The 17679-nt window shown below is 34.7% G+C and overlaps 1 protein-coding gene across 2 annotated transcripts in view; it reads left to right on the plus strand.

Annotated features, from left to right (window-relative positions):
• The first annotated feature begins 1041 nt into the window (after positions 1-1041).
• LOC117124942 (ATP-dependent RNA helicase A-like) overlaps positions 1042-17679 on the plus strand; it is a 25422-nt gene continuing 8784 nt past the window's right edge. The window contains exons 1-17 of one of the 2 annotated variants that reach the window (XM_033271282.1): positions 1042-1104; positions 3863-3992; positions 5231-5371; positions 6018-6126; positions 6795-6946; positions 7330-7469; positions 10682-10728; positions 10851-10987; positions 11922-12023; positions 12595-12744; positions 13787-13861; positions 14483-14674; positions 15376-15517; positions 15682-15764; positions 15870-16026; positions 16295-16401; positions 16949-17162. In XM_033271282.1, the coding sequence (XP_033127173.1) occupies positions 3879-3992; positions 5231-5371; positions 6018-6126; positions 6795-6946; positions 7330-7469; positions 10682-10728; positions 10851-10987; positions 11922-12023; positions 12595-12744; positions 13787-13861; positions 14483-14674; positions 15376-15517; positions 15682-15764; positions 15870-16026; positions 16295-16401; positions 16949-17162 (2062 nt within the window). In that variant the 5' untranslated portion in view covers positions 1042-1104; positions 3863-3878. Of the gene's footprint in view, positions 1105-3862; positions 3993-5230; positions 5372-6017; positions 6127-6794; positions 6947-7329; positions 7470-9893; positions 9958-10681; positions 10729-10850; positions 10988-11921; positions 12024-12594; positions 12745-13786; positions 13862-14482; positions 14675-15375; positions 15518-15681; positions 15765-15869; positions 16027-16294; positions 16402-16948; positions 17163-17679 lie in introns of those variants that run through there. The other variant, XM_033271283.1, reaches the window with a different exon arrangement.

Raw genomic sequence — 17679 nt, forward strand, 5'->3', positions numbered from 1 at the left:
TTGAAAACATGGTTTGGACGATTTATTTGTCATGAATAAATGCTTAGATGCAGAGTTATTGTTGAATTTACTTCAATGGCGGAAACTAATTTGCATATTATGCAAATTTGGTGACATCTTTACTTGTTTTACTTCGCATCCCATTTTGAAAATGTCATTTAGCACAGCCTTATAAACCAGAATCAGAAATATAAGTTTTGCAATTTCTTTGACTTTATGCTCTAAATCTGCTGGTCTGAAATTAAAATTAGCATACAGTAGTAGGGATATGAACTTAGATATAAGCCAAAACATGACAGATGGGAATATAGTTTCTCACCTAGATAATTTTCAGTCTCAGCCCATAATAGATAATATATTTTCAAATTACAATCAAACACATTAATATTGAAATTATCTACTCCGGACGTCTCTGATCACTTCCTTATATTTTGTATAGACACATCCGAAATGCTTTACAAAAACAATGACAGTAATACTGTATGTTTTTAAACTTGAGAATAACAAAAAAAAAAGTAACAATGACTATTTTAAACAGAAACTACAAAAGCAACAATAGGAAGATGTTTTAAACTCAAATCAAAAGCGTATGGAAACTTTAAAATCATACAAAATTGATTAATCAATGCTTTCCCCTAGTTAGGCCCCATAAAACAAATTACTAGTTTATTTATTTATTTATTTTTTGCTAACTCTGCCCTCATTTAGCGATGTTCACAGGTAATTCAATGGTTAGGGACACATATAAAAAGACCTAAGAATGGAATCAAATTTTTATTTAAAAAAAAAATGTTTTTGTTGTACCAGTAAACATAATTTGCAAGAAATGCTGAGCTTTTTAAGTGAAAAAAGATGGAAAAACGAATGTTTGAAATAAAAATATATGTTGATTGAAAAAAAAAATCGGAATTTCTCCAAAAGTGATGAGGGAGGGGGTGATAAACTAATAATTTTTTTTATGGGGTCTTATGAAGGTCTGGCTTGTATATGGGCTTCACAATTCACATTTGCGATTGAATCGCGCCCTCTGCCGCTAGGTTAGGAGGAAGAGATTGGTACACTGCTGCCTCTCCACGGCGTTCTGTTTCTACTGAATAATTGAAGGTAAGAATTATCTTTATTGTTGTATACCGTACCTGTTATATTTAGCTCTGCAAAGAAGCAAATGTATAAAGGAAGGATGGACCAATATATTTGCTATTTAGTTTGTCAGTGTCAGTGTGTGCTCTTTGTCCGTTCTCCTTGCTCTAGCCTAGGCTAGGCCTAGGTACACAGGCTGGTGACCGAGGCTACGGCCTACTGCAGTGAAGAGGCTAGGGCCTAGGCCTATGTTGTAGACAGGTGTTGGCTAACCCGTACCCAAACCAACCCGTACCCACGTCAAACCGTATTCTACACCCTTTGGCGAACCCGTACACAAATTTTTGCCGACCAGTACACATCTTTTGGCTAATCCGTAACCACATCATTTTGGCCAACCTGCCTGTACACAAAAGAACTTGTAATGAATGTTAATAAATTTTCATTCAAATTGGGCCTAGGCCTGTGCCTAGGGGTCACCTGCCTAAGGAGGGGCTTATTATATTTATTATTTATCGGTACTACAATTTGTACTATAATTTTCAGACTTGGCAGCTGGATAGACGATCAGGCGCACAAGACAATGGTATGGGGTGCTTTTAAAGACGATCGGCCCGACAAGTGTGGGTGATCGGGCACACGCAAAGACGATCGGGTCTGCCTACCTAGAGGCCAGGCCTGTTATTGGGTTTGGGCCCACTTACTCAGGAAAATGTTCATTCTTAATAACCTTAAAAAATTTGAGCTGAGAACAGTTGAACTTTTTGTCCTAATTATTATACTGGATACAATACCTGTCCTCGAATATGCTGATGTGATTTGGCACACTTGAATCACTAAAACACTTAGTGCAAAACTTGAGGCTACTCAGAAGCGTGCTTGCCGTATTATTTTAGGAAAGAACTATCAGACTTATGAACATGCAACTCTTTGTAATTTGGATTCCCTCTATGAGAGGAGAGCAGCCCACTGCCTCAAATTTGCTAAAGGCCTTTCTCTTACTAATCATTCTGCTGATCTGATTTCCCCTACCTGAAAACAATCTCATGTTAGAAGTCTACGCAATGGAAGTACAGTAATTATTCACAGCTTAAATGCAAAACCAAAAGATTTCTAATAGTCCCATACCATATTATATTCAATACTCAATATCTCTTAATCCCCCCCCCCCCCACATTAGTCTTCCTGGTGATTGCTCCCCTCTCTTAGAACAATCAAGTTGTTCCACTTGTACATCTTTATTTTGTTTTTTGAGTGGATTTTGCATGTGACCTTTTGTTCCTTGTAAAAGTTGCTACCAATTTGGCCTTAGGCCACGATCTGTAACTTGCTTTTAATGTGGATTTGAATATGAAATAAGGTGAAATAATAATTCATTATTGCATTCTAAATTTATTTAACATACCTAGCCCTAGGTAGGGTTTAGGCCTACATACACATATTAATAAGAAAAATCGCAATTAAATAATATAATTACCATCAAACATCAACAAATACTGTAGTATACAGTATAAACATATGATTACGACAGTCATGGACTGAAATGATTTTGCCAAGGCCTAAAGTCTGACAATCAGGCGCACAAGAATATCTGTCCCATTTCTAAGACTATCGGCCCCATTTTCAGGGTGATTGGGCCCACTTTCAAACCAGGCATTGGGTATTCATATAAAATATTAATAAAATCATCACAGTTTTTAATGTACAGTACCGTAATTGGGTGTAGAAAATTAACATCAAAAAATGTTTTTCCTCCTGGGAGCTGGTCTGTGGATTTACTCAATTCCAAGGCCATTTTTAATTCGGTAGGGTAGGCTAAAGGCTGGTTTTCTGTTGACATTTCTATACAGTACAGTAATTCTTATGACTCTTCATTGAAAAAACTCTGACTTCAGAACTTTTGTTTTGACTCTGTCAAGCCACAGAAAAAATAATCGATATACCGCTGCTTACGAAAGTTGAAACTTTACATTGAACTCAATGCAGAGTCCCTAATGCAGGGGTAGGCTTAACAATTGGCCGGAGGGCCAAAGTGAATTTTTGATTTAACACCAAGGTCCGCACACCAAACAGATGTTTCCAGTGTGCTTCCTTAAACTTTCATGCACAGCTTTTATACAACTTTATTCTCAGTTTTGATATTAGTTTTTTTACAGATGATCGGTGTCGGGCTGTAAAAAAGAAGTCGTTTTCTTTCCAAAGATGTTTGGCGGGCACACATACCTGTAGGGCTTTTAAAAAAAATCACTGTTGGGCCACACTTTGCCCACTTTGCGATTACAAAGACATATAAATGACGCAATTTGTGATTATTTATTGCGCCAATTCTTGACCTGCTTTTGCCTTCTTTCATTATGTCACAGAAAATCAGGTTCCGCTATGCTTACAAAATATAAACAGGGGTTTCATCAGTACATTTCTGCCATTAGCACTAATAGGGCACGTCACATGGATGGCGCGATCGGTTAAGGATGTGTTCGAAAGGACCAAAGGTTGTGAGTTCAAATTGGGTCTTGGTATTCAATTTTTTTTTTAATTTTAAAAGGCATTTTATTTTTCTATTTTAAATTTTTTGTTTGTACAAATAAATATTATAATTATTAAAAAATTTCTATCTTATTAGCTCTTCCAAAAAATCCAATATAATAACTTGCGCCTGTACTGTATTTACTGTAAGCGTGGAGGAATGCGCGGACCAGTGAGCAGTTGCTATTGTTCTTAACATCCTTAATTTTATTTGTAATATTTTGTTAACATTTACTTAATATTTTCTTATAATTAGTTGCAGTGACATTCCTATGGCAGCAGAGGTTAAGAATTTCTTTTATCAGTGGTGCTGTAAGCAGAAAGCTGTACCACAGTATGATGTACGACCATCGGGTCCCAAGCATCGTCAACGCTTCATGTGTGAAGTAGGTATTAATAATAGTAATAATGTCAACTTATATAGCACATAATATAAATTTCCTCTATGCGCTTTACAGCAGGGAGTGGGATAAATTATTAAAAGTTTCACTAATAATGAATGATCAACTATAAATATACAATTATACTATGTTAAGTTTTAAATAATTTAAAAATACAGTAATTTTATTTTTTTTTTATCTACCCAATTGTTATGTGTTTATATTCCTAACCTTATTACCTTACTCACCTTTTTCTTCCTTTTTTTTGATGTCTTTTCTTTTCTTTTCCTTTCTTTTCTTTCATACTTACCACTTGCCTCTCTTTTCCTTTACTTCCCTGTAATTTTTTCCTTACATTTTCTTCCCCCATCCCTTTTTCTTTCTTTTATTTTCTACATCTTTTCTTTTTTTCCCTTTCCTTTCCTTTCTTTTCCAATAGATTTTTCTTTACTTACCTTATATTTTCCCATTCTTTCCTTTCCATAGTACTTAGTTTGGGTCACTACCAAAACTCCAGCACTATGTGGTGTTTGGTTTCATCATCTCACTTTCTGGTTTCTTCTGTTAGATGCATTTCATCGCCACACTATATTAGTAAAATAAATACAAAAAATGCATACTATAAAATAGCACGATATAAATGATGTAATGTACAGTATGTATGTATTCTAGAGTAGTAACTGAAACCCCTGTGTGTTTTCCTGTTAATGCATCATGTATGGAATATTGTTGTACATACTGTAGCATTCATTTTCTTTTATTGAAACCCTTTTACTGTCCCAGTAACTAAAACAACTAGTCTGCTTTATTGTCCACACTTGCGAGTCGAATGGCCGAGCGGTTAGCAAGGGCACCGCAACTTACAGCCATAATATCGGTGCTGGTTTGAATGGTACGCTCGCTTATGGTTCTGGTGGTAGAACAAGTCTTCTTGTATAAGGACTATAAACCATGCAGCCAGTGTACACAGTGCCTCATTTACACTATTAAGACCCCATTTCAGACAGCCCCTGTGGTGGGCGACGAGAGTTGGTGGTACCAGGTTACCGGGTAACACAGACTCAAAGGGACTATTAGGGGTGAAGAAAGTCATTGATGGAGTTCCTAGTCCAGATGTCAAGCACCATGAACATCTTGTTTGATGAATACCGGTGCTATATACAAATCTCCACTATTCTTATTATTTATCATTATTATGACAATTAATATTTAGTGTTTAAATACTGTATCTTTTTATTTGAAAGGTACGAGTTGCTGGATTCAGCTACACAGGTTGTGGGAATTCAACAACCAAGAAAGATGCCCAAACCAACGCTGCTAATGACTTCTTGCAATACCTAGTACGTACAGGTGTTTTGAAAGAGTCAGAGGTGCCAGCAGTTCAGGTGACATGTTCAGCTTTTATATTATATCTCTTATATTATATCTCTTGTCATGAGACTTTCATTCAGCCAGCATTCCCAGGCTTCTATACTATTGTTGAATAATTGTTGATTATTCATTGTTTATTCACAATAATAAGTGATATACTTAATATAAGACACACCTCATTTTATAATTACCTCATTTTTAATTGGCTAGTTATAACTTTGATTTTAATCTGATTGGTTGGTTTTTATTTGCTTTCTGTAAATATTGTAAACATATATGGATGGGTGAGATTTTCTCACTAGTATTCTTGAAAATGATAAAATAGATCGAAGTGTTGAATCTCAAAATGTCTCTGTCTCTTTTCAGAGTTACTGTCTTTTTGTTTTATATCTCTTTTTTAATGTTACTAACTTGAATAATCATATTTATTCTTTATCGCCAATCAAATGCATAGCTGGATGGGTGGGTCGTGTCTCTAAGTAAACTTAATTTCTATTACATGTGTCAGAATACCACTCCTATTCAGTAATTATCAAACAAATATAATATATCATTAAAAATAATATAAAAGTATAAAGATTATAAAAACAACATTTCACAGCTATTAAATTATTATGATTATGAACTAACCTGGTAACACAGTTTTATTGTTTTGTTCAGTTGACAAGCTCTTTAGATGCCCAAAATCCAAATGATGGTGGTTCAGGGCCAGCAGAACTCCCAGATGGAGTAGCTGTAGCACCTCATGTTGCAATACAGGCTGAGCTAGGTAAACATTTATGAGGAAGTCATTTGAGATTATTTTAACTGTTGAACTTCTCTGTTCAACAACCTCTTGTATGCGACCACCTCTTTTAAGTGACCACTTACCAAAAGCCTGTTTCGTTTCCCATTTATTCACTGAATTTGATACGTTAGCTTTTGGGCGTAAAATTGGATTTATCTGTCGTATTTTACCCCCGGTAAATGAGTCTCTGATGTCAAGAAATATTTTTTCCACCAAACACAAGTTGTCTGTAGGTGATTTCAAGTAATGACTTTCACTTTATTAGATTACAACTAGCATTCTGTACCATACAATTATGTCTGTTAGGTTCTGTATATTTTTTTTGTTTGAGTATTATTTTCAGTTGGTCTTTAAATATCAGATCTATACATTGTTCTATTTGAATATCTAAGGCCAGTAAACTTTGCCTGTAACCAAGGTTTTGATGTTTTTAAGTCCCCATATGTTTTCAATGTTTGGGGGCTATATTACAAAACCTAATAAATAGTGATGATTACATACTACTATTTTGGCCTCACTTGATGTGTACTCTCGTTTAAAGCGACCACCTCTCGTACATGAACACTTTCCCTGGACACATTATTTCATTCCTACTTGTATCTTAGATGCTTTATTAAAAAATATTACACTACTAATGTTGGTATAAACAGGTTATTCAGAAAGTGGAATGAAAAGCAACCGTCAGATGGGATATGACATGTCAGCCGGTCCATCTCAAATGGGCAGTGGTGCATCAGGTGGGGTACCTAGTTACCAGATGGGCTTCTTTGATAGACAAGGAGAGAAGAGACGACTCGAAGAGGCAAGTACACTTATGATGCTCTTCTAAAGGAAGATTTGTAGTAACAAAATTTCCAATATGATGCAATAATTGTCTGTCCAAACTGAGCTCTTTATCTGACTTGGGGGATTAATATCCCATTGTTACGAACTTTGACATTCTAGTTTACAGCAAAAGTTTTATAGATGAAAAGTTGCAGTTGTGTCCTGTATACCTCATTATTTGAACTTGATAATGAGTGTCCATCATGGTGTCAAAACATTGTTTTTTTACCATTATTTTTCTTCTAATAATAATTGTTTTCCCAGTATAAATATTTTAAATGTTGATTTCTTTTCATTGTGATAACTGTTTTTCATTTTAATTCATGTTTTTCTGTATTCATTTTTGTTTTTTTTTAATAGTCTGAGAGTATTGACATAAATTCTAGTATCCATGGAAACTGGACATTGGCCAATGCCAAATCTCGTCTTCATCAGTACTTACAAGTAAATAAGTTACCAGCAGATTACAAGTACAGCACTGTAGGCCCTGATCACAATAGGTAGTGTATACAAGAAGGTGTATGTGTATATATACGAGCGGGTTTGTTTATGTCAAGTGCGGGTGTGCTGCTGTATGTACTATGTAAGGAAATTATTGGTACTGGTAGTCATCTTTTACAAGGCTTCTTTCTGCCATTAAAAACAATTTTCTAATCGATTTGCCTTATGAAACTAGACATTTACCATTCCTGATTCAGGGGAAACCAGGTAATTTTTATGGGCAGGGGTGTTATTTCCATTTTCAGGTTGTGTTGGTTTTTTCCAAAGTGCTGAATACTCAATGCACCTGCTGACTACCCATCAACTAAGAATGACTAACCTCGGTATTCTTAAAACGAACTTTAGTCGTAGTTCGAGCTAAAACTTTAAATTACGTCATTTCGTATTCTTAAAACGAACTTCGACTAGCACTACGACTAAATGACGTGAACCTCGACTAAAATGATACCTCCGCAGGCCGATTTTTTTAGTCAGCCTAGGGTCAGGCTAAATCGCCGACTTGAAATATTTACCCCACTAAAAACGTGTTTTTTGTAACTCACGATAAAGTGAAACGAATAAAAACGATTGTTACGCATGTTTGATATATCTTCGGTGTGTTAAACAAAAGAGACATCAAGTTTAGCTTCCAGGAGGAGAAATTAACATGTTTTGCTAGCCACATGCTATAGTTCCTGATTTGCACGAAATCCTCTCGCGTTGCGATCACATAACTTCACAATAATAACAACAACAAAGATGGTGCCGCCCTCGCTCTGGCTCAACTATAATAGTTCTCCAAAGAAAGCAAATTTTCAATGTCTGTTCAAATTCTCTATTGTAATATGTTAACAACTAATATAGTTATTATTATAGAAAATTAATTAAGGGAATGATGGTCTATTATGAATTATGAGGAAATACGTTTTTGAACCACAGACGGCAGCTTAATATTCATCCGCGTTACCGGATCTCTAAAATTTCGTCTGCTATTAAAGTTTGCCCTTTTCATTGATTAGTTTGATAGTCGTGGCTTGCCAGTCGTCTTCAGTTGAACTAAACCTAGGACTTGATTTAGTCGTAGTTAAAACTTCGACTACATTGTTTGTGAATACAAATTGAAGTTAAAGATGCAACTAGCACTAAATGAAGTTCTAGATCGAAGTTCGACTAAAGTTTGTTTTAAGAATACGGGCGTAAGAATTAAAAATAAGATGGATTATACAAGACATGTGAGAATCACTACCGTAGTAATCCGGTATTTGTATACCGCGGGTATAAGCCCCCCCTACTTTTTGCATCCTATTTAATTTGCCAGCGTTTACGTGGGCAAAAACTTGGGGTATAACATTGTTGAATATTTCAGCAGACTTGTAAATCTCTATTAAAAAAAATATCAATTGGCCTTACATTGGACATGCAGTGTTGAATAATTGCTTTTTTTTTAATTGACCATTCCTTTAAGTTGTAGGGCATTCTGTCAGTTTAAAAAGGGGAACTTCCCGGTATAAGCCCACCTACCAAAACCGATTCAATTTCATGTTCAGAAGGGTGGGCTTATACCTGAGAAATTAAGGAACTTGCCTTGACCTGTGTTGAATGTAAGAATTTTATATGCTATATTTCCTGTAATGCCAGAATTTTGAGAGTGTTTGTGTCCTTTTCATTGATGGTGACTGTAAACCTACTGTTTTCCCAATAACTTAGCATTCTCACATTGTAGGGTGTGTTGAACTGCAACTTTTGGGGTCTCCAAGCACAAGGCCATATAACGGCTTCTACAAACCTTTTATGAGGAATGTGCTTGTAATTAATGTTAATGTGCAATTAGAATATTACAGTAAAATTATAATTAAAGTATTTAGTTGCCTATATATCTATATTGTTATACTATAAGCAGAAAAAAATTGTACATTTATATAATAGCGTGATTTTGTTCATAAGACATTTTGTCGCTACAGTTGTGTGTTTGTATATGTTTGTTACTACCATGGTAATCCTACAAGGCTTGAAATCAGAAAATTTGATGTTCCTTTTGATATAGTTTTGGATGTTGAAACTGATGAATATTCATGAGTTCTAGAAAGAACTCATGAATATTCATCAAAGCCATATATCTAATAACTCAATCAAAGGAATAATACTTGAACATTCTTTTCTTCAAAAAATTTACTTTTTTCAAGAATAGATAAAATTTATGAATATTTATGAGTAATCATAAATATTCAATAACTTGTTGAATAGAAGTCTGTAGTCTGGAGCATTCTACAGAGTTCTACTGACTGAATATGAATATATATGAGATTTGACACAGATGATGTATATCTATCTAAAGCTCTAAAACACAATGAAGGCTGCAATCACGTGATCCTAGATGGCTGCCCTTATTGGCTTATAGAGGCATATAGTAATTATCTGTGTCATTTTTCTTATATTCTGGTTAGTTACAAACAATATTGCCTTGTGAGGTTACCATGGTTACTGGATGGTGTTTCTTTCAATGATCAGGTTGGTTTTTTTTTTTCATAATTTTTATTATATTAAGAGTTATTTGAATTTAATGGTCAAAGTTTCTAGGAACAAAAGCTTCTACTTGCTGTACCACTCAGGCTGTTACAGAGTTAAACCTGATTTCCGTAGGATCGCTACACTGTCGCTTCAGTTTGTCACTGCAATTATTACACTGCGTACTGTCGCTTACACAATCGATTTGACTGACCAATGAACTCAGTGCCAGCTGTCTGCCATAGCGTGTAACGATTTGATGGAAACCAGGCTACATTATATTACAGTAGAACCCCCATCAAGGGGACGCCTTCAGGACCAAAAAAAGTGTCCCCTTAATGTGGTTCCCCCAAATAGGGTTTGGCCGTAGTGTTAAAAGATATACTGTCCCTCATTTTGCGGTCGAAAATGTGTCCCCTTAATAGGGGTGTCCCAATGGAGGGGTTCTACTGTATTTAGCATTTACATGTTATTTTTTGCATGGGCTTGTTGAACAGAATCACTCATAGTTTAAACTTTGTAATCTAGGTACTCTGCATCATTCTAATGGTAATGGTTTGGGACTTGTAAAGCGCATACTACATGGTCTCTATGCACTTAAGTTACACGAAAGAAAACAAACCAATTCACTGATTTTGAATGAATATGAAGCTGAATTTGTATATAGATATTGCAATAAAACATGTATGATTTGATAAACATATTGATTTTATTTTTGTTTTATCAGGAGCTTTGTAGCTGAGCTGTCGGTGTTGATCAAGCCACTCAGGAAATGTAAGTATTTTTTAAGTTTTAGGTGCTGTATTCCAAAACTTGACTATCATTGTGTTTTTTCTGTTCATACGTAATTGTAATAACCTATTTATGTGATATATTTGCATTAAAATGAATTGTAGCGATTCATGCTCGAGAAAATGGTTCAAACAAGAAGACGGCATCAATCGCATGTGCATTGTCATTGGTCAGACAACTTTTTCATCTCAAGCAGATTGAAGGATTTACTGGCGAGAAAAAGCCCAAGAAAACTGAAACTGTACGTATATTATTCTAATTTAAATTTTAATAAAAAAAACTTGTTAAACCAAAGCAGCGCATTATTCACCACATGGAAACCATGCTGTTCTGTTGGCTTTCCTTCAACTAAGCTAGTAACAATTATGCCACTGTCTTGGCTTTGTAGACATGCCCCACGCACTCACGCAGACTAAATATTGGCTTTGTGGCGTTGGCCTTTTCACACCTAGTCTCAGATACTTAGTTTTCAATTAATCAGTTGCAAGTCTCACTTTCCCATCATATAAGTATTTCTCTGGACTCAGGAAATATCATCCTCCTGATGGCGATTGAAGCAGTTAACTCAACCAAAATGTTGAGACATTCTCAACAAAAAACAACAGTTCGTTTAAGAACTATCTATGTGGTATACTGCAAGCATTTAGTATATATAATTTATTTCTTAACTTTCTGTGACTTTACCTAGTATAATCCAACAGGAACCTTTATTAGGGCTTTAGTCATACATAATATGTATCTTTATGTTTAAAATTAATTAAATGATAAAGTAAAATTCCTCATTTTAACCACATATTAAATCAATCACACACAGGATTTTTTTTTTTTGATGATAGAAGCAAAATTTTCTTTTATATATTTTGAAAAGTCACACATTTTCAATTCTTAAAATGCCTTATCACACTTTCAATGATATGTGAATAGTTTGTCATGTATTATTATTACATCTGTCAATTGGAAAACTGTAAACAAGGCTACCGTTCAGGTAAATGTTAATGTCTGGAAATTTGTTGCTACTTACTGTACCACCATGAATCTTGTTTTTGAGTAGGATCTATGTGCATTCTGTACATTCCATCCCCAGAGCACTGTCCAGTAAGTGAATCACAAGCTGTTTAAAAATGACATTAAAAATCTGTTATCAATAATAAATTAATAAATTGTCTGATTTATAGCTTGACCCTTACATTGTACATATTGTGCCAGATGTGGAGGAAATTTTGGACACTACATTGAATGCCCTCAACCTTCAGCCAGTGCAGCAGTCACCGCAGGGGGTCAGTGTATACAGTTTGCATTATTTACTTTGAAACTTTCAAACTGATAGAAATACAGTGTTGAAAGTACATTATATTTTTGTCTTTTATATTGAATACTTGTTTAAATACATAAATCATTACAGATCTCTGTTGGGTTAAAAAAATATTAATAAATACTGTGTATTTAAGTTAGGTAGTTTTTAATTGAAAATTAGGAAAATACTTTCATTTCTAACTATATTCTTTACATAGATTTCCTAGTTAAAATATCTGTCAGTGAAAATTTCATGTTTTTCTCATCGGAAGTTTATAGTTGTTTGATCGTTATCAGCAATTGTTTTAATTCTTGTATAATATTTATTTATTTATTTTATACACTATATTAAAATTACAATGCAATCCTTTAAGACAAGAGAGTATAAAATAATCTAACTTGTGGTTAGTAATATAATCTTGTTTGTTAATCTACTCTACTGTAGTACAAACTGTAACCTACTGGTGACAATTTAGGTTTGCATTGCATTGTGTGAACATTGTGACCATTATGACATGAATGACAATTATATTTCATATGAACATATACCTGTAGGAACCACAATCACTGAAGACTGCCCCAAACCATACTGACTTTGAAAACCCTGAAGGACCCAGGGGCTGCTGGGGTGTATCTTGGTCTCCCCCTCAGGCTAATTGGAACCCCTGGTCGAATTGCAACATTGATGAAGGACCACTTGCTTATGTAAGTATTACATTGTTTACCTTAATTTGTTTCCTTCCCCTCCTGAGTAATTAGGTACAAAGTACCTAAAAGTATGCAAATACAACATGACTTGACTTCTTGAGTGAAGTATTGAATTGAATTCTACTTCAAAGTGTTCAATGATGTGACTACCTACTGACACAAAGTGGAGTGAGGTAATCCCAATCATCCAACAACACGAGAAATAGAATTCACTACTTTATCAATAAATCCATGTTGTTTTTGTTTTACTATACCTCATAAATATTAAACAGCAAAGCATCCATCTATATTACTATTGGCCATTTTGATCTGTGTTACATGTGTTACAGTTCACATGTAGGCAGGGGTATGGTAGTTGCAGGGAAGCAGTAACAATTACCATACCTTTTACCAATTAGATTTGACCAATGAAATGCTGTTATTACCTACATGTAATTGATATTTATGAGGTATACTAATTTGGAATACTACCCAGGAAGCTAGTTATGTATTTCATTGACATAGAGTAATGTACGCTATAAGACCAATTCACTTTCTTTTCTATTCTATGCTGGTGCCTGTTATAACCGGTTCTGCATCTGGATGAGTGTGTGCTTCGGTCGATGATGCATCACCAAATGCTCATTTTAGTGTTTTACAGTGCACCCTCTAATTCTAGACCCCTCTAATCCCGAGATCCCTATAATTCAAGACCACAATTCCAAACAACCAACTAACAATCATTAATCTTTGAACACAAAGCTAACCCTCTAATTAGAGACCAAACCCCGAGACCACCCCCAAATTTTCTGGTCCCCAAGGTGGTCTCGAACTGGAAGGCGAACTGTGTCAAGAACCTAAATGCAACCACTGCCCTCGAGCGTCCACTCGCAGGTGTTCTCTGGGGCAGCGGTCTTCCCCATTGAAGGTTCCATAATTTGTGAGTGTGAAGTTAGTTACACCACTAGTCAGAGTGGACATCCCCACTCAATTTTTATTTAAATTAGAAATTACCTTTCTTAAATAAAGTAAGTTATGTGTTTGATTATTGTTGTTTCAGATGACATTAGACCAAGTGAGTCAAGATCTTTTAAACAATGCCAATATGCACACTCAGAAACCAGAGTATATTCGAGTAAGTTAGAATAAAGAACAGTTATCAAAATTAACAAGTCATATTTTCATAATTAGTGTACTTTATTTTGAATTTGGGCAATAATTAATAAATTTCATTTATTTGTACAATTATATTCTTTGCAATTCAGTTGTTTCTGTGAAATGTAGAATTTTTATTAAATAGGACTACAATCATGTGAACCTAAAAAAATATAATAATAGTCTTTATAAAGTGTATAATATTAATGCTTGCCTTGAGCATTACTGCAGTGGATATGTGCGCTTTGTAAGTCTTATTGTTGTTATTATTATTCTTATGTTTATTTATATTATTGCTATTATTGTTATTCTTATTATAATTCAAATAATCTTCTATGTGCGATTATAATTAATTTTTTTCTTCAAATAGATTCAAATTTTCCAAAAGTCAGTAATAATAAAGAAGGAATAGCAAAAGTCTTTCTCATTGTCCATCGAAAATGGTTCCCATAAAATCTTTGATGGGCATTTATATACCATAGAAGAGCAATATTTTTTATTTCAAAAGGGCATCTGTCTAATTTTATCTATTTTGCCTCTGCTACAAGCCGAAATATATGTACTTTTTGTTTGTAAGTATTTGACGTTTTTGGAATTTCAGAGCATGGAAGGTCGCGAGTCTCTTCCAATCTTCAAAGCTCAAAGGATGATTTTGGATGAGATCCAGCGTAATAGAGTGGTGATCATCAGAGGTGCCACAGGATGTGGCAAGACCACACAAGTACCTCAGTTCATTCTTGATGACTACATTCGTTCTGGTAAAGGTGCCTTCTGCAACATTGTTGTCACCCAGGTAGGAACATTCACGTTTTGTTTACCTCCTGCTCTATACATCATTCAGTTATGACTAGGTGAGTCGATTGGCAGAGCAGTTAAGACAGGGGAACTGCGACACAATCATAACATTGGCGCTGGTTCAAATGGTACGCTCGCCTATGGTTCCGGTGGTGGAACAAGTCTTCCCGGATAGGAACTCTAAACCGTAGGTCCAGTGTACACATTTGGGTCGTGTGCACTTTAAAGATTGGTCAATTTCAGCCCCCTGTCTGTCCACAGAATGAGCGTTTACGTCACGGCCCATGTCAAGTGTCCTACCTGCAAGTCCTTACACCACACTACGTAAGCAAGATCATACACACTAGCTACGTACAGACTCGAGAAGAAGTTAGGACTTCCAACTGATGGATTTTTATACTGGAAGAAATATTACATATACAATTTATCAATTCATAATAAAAATTGTAGCCCTGTTATTCTGTTATAGATATAATAAATGTCCACTGTGTGGACAAAAGCTAAAATAAATTTTATACAAGTTAGTCTTAAAAGTGCTGTTGTCATGTGTTATATCGATCAATAATAATTAAATTACTGTAAAGTTATATATTTATATTTCAATGTATTGAATTTTAATGTATTTGAATTACAGTGAAGTAGCAACAGTATTTTTAATTGATAACCGGTATTCATGACTTATTTTTGCCTGTTCTATAGCCACGTCGTATCAGTGCTGTCTCGGTGGCAGAGCGTGTAGCCTCAGAACGTGCTGAGGAACTAGGATACAGTACAGGCTACTCAGTCAGATTCGATTCCATCAAGCCTAGACCTATGGGATCCATCATGTTTTTGACAGTTGGTGAGTACACATTTAAAAATATGATATTTATTTGATGTGCATTATCAGTGTTACATGGATAAAGGCTAAAAAATAATTTCCACACATTTCTTCTATAGTCTTATCTTGATTATAATATCGTTTTAATTAAATGTTGACAAGCTTTTACTTGCTCTGTTTTACAGGTACACTGCTGAGAAAGTTGGAAGCTGGACTGCGTGGTATTTCCCATGTCGTCGTTGATGAAATTCATGAGCGTGATTTAAATGTAAGAGATAATTACAACTTACTTATGACACTCGTATTTAAATTTATCTATCCATCATCATAATTATATTTTGATTAACATGGCCCTTGATTCTTTTTCCTGCAGACTGATTTCTTGTTAGTTGTGTTGCGTGAAATGTCCAAAGCCAATCCAGATCTGCGAATCATTCTAATGTCAGCCACAATTGACATCAAGCTTTTTAGCAATTACTTTGGTGATTGTCCAGTTCTTGAAGTTCAAGGAAGAGCATATTCTGTACAAGGTTAGGACATTTTATTATCTTTTGTTGGGATTGTGCCTTGGATTATAGAACAACAGTTTAGACAATCTCACCGAGCATTAAATCCTCCGCACCTTTCCTAATGTCATAAGCAAATGGAATGTAGAATTTTAGTCCTAATTGTAACTGCCTACAAACTACACTATTGGAAGATTGTACTGTGTTCTTAGATTATGGACAGAAATAGGAATATGAAATGAGAAATTATTTGCAGTTTAGTTGACCTGATGTATTTTTTAAATATTGACAGAATATTTCTTGGAAGATATTGTCCAGATGCTGGGTTTTGTTCCATCTCAAAATTCAAGGAAAAAGCGCAAAAATCAGGATGATAGTGATGACGAAGCCGAGGATGATGTAAGATATGGTTTATTATCTTCTACTTCGTTTTCACCTTTTGATATTTTATTATAAAACAATATAAATCGTACAATGTATGGTTTATTCTAGATATTAATATTCCATTGTTAGAAATGACACAATAAGAATATATAATAATTTAACATGTATATGTATGCAATTATATAATATCAATTTTTATGATCCATTCTATCTAGTGATAAGTTTACTTAATTTGCAGCTTTTTTTTTTTTATTAAATAATAGATAAAAAGATTAAATTAGTTTATCTTTTTGTATTCCAATGTCTTAATATGAAGTTATGAAATCAAAGCTTGATTTCCATAAAATCGCTACACTGTCATACAGTGTTTTCAGTGCAATCGTTGTACTGTGTAGCAGTCCCCGACGCAATCAGGAAGGCTCCCTGATTCGACCGACCAATCAACATCACAAAAGCTATCAGTAATAGACGTGTAGCAATTGTATGGAAACCCAGCTTAAGATACTAAATGCCATTTCTTTCTCTGGTAAAATATGTTTTTTTTGCATCCTGTTATGAAAAGGAAAACATGAATAAAACTATAAAAGGCGATTACACAGAGAAGACAAAGATTGCAATGAGGATGATGAGTGAAAAGGAGATGAACTTTGAACTGATTGATACATTGATAGGCTACATTTGTGGACTTGAGATCAAGGGAGCTATACTGGTATTCTTGCCTGGTTGGAACTGGATCTTTGCCATAATGAGACATCTGCAGGAGAGTCCCAGGTTTGGTAAGAGACACTAGTTCACTTAAACCACTTGATCAATCAATCAAACTAGAGCAGTCACTCCATAGTGCATATATTTGCCCTGTTCCTGTATACCAAACAATGTGCAAGCTTTGTATAATGGGCAATTCCATTAATTTTCTCAGGGGTGAAGAAAATGATTTTTTTTTTACCTTGTTCTTTGACCTTTTCTTCCCAAAATTTATTCATCTTTTCTTTAATTATTATGTACCATTCCACTAAATTTTATAATGATCCATTCCTTAGTTTTTGTGTAATCTTGCTAACAGACAGACAGACAGAGCGGTGAATACATAACCTTAACCTTCTTGGCAGAGGTAACAACCAGTGAATGAATATGGTCAAATGTATGATTTACTGTAATCCTCCACTACATTGTGTAGGAACTTTATTTCCTCATAAAATTATGAATACAATTCATTCAATCAACCTTCTTTTAGATGACACTCCTATCCAATCTGTAACCTCTCACAAGCACCTTGGTGTGACCATTGACAAC

The sequence above is a fragment of the Anneissia japonica genome, unplaced genomic scaffold (genome assembly GCF_011630105.1).
Source record: "Anneissia japonica isolate Jap-2015-1 unplaced genomic scaffold, ASM1163010v1 scaffold8236_len642391_cov169, whole genome shotgun sequence".
In the NCBI taxonomy this organism is placed as follows: Eukaryota; Metazoa; Echinodermata; class Crinoidea; order Comatulida; family Comatulidae; genus Anneissia; species Anneissia japonica.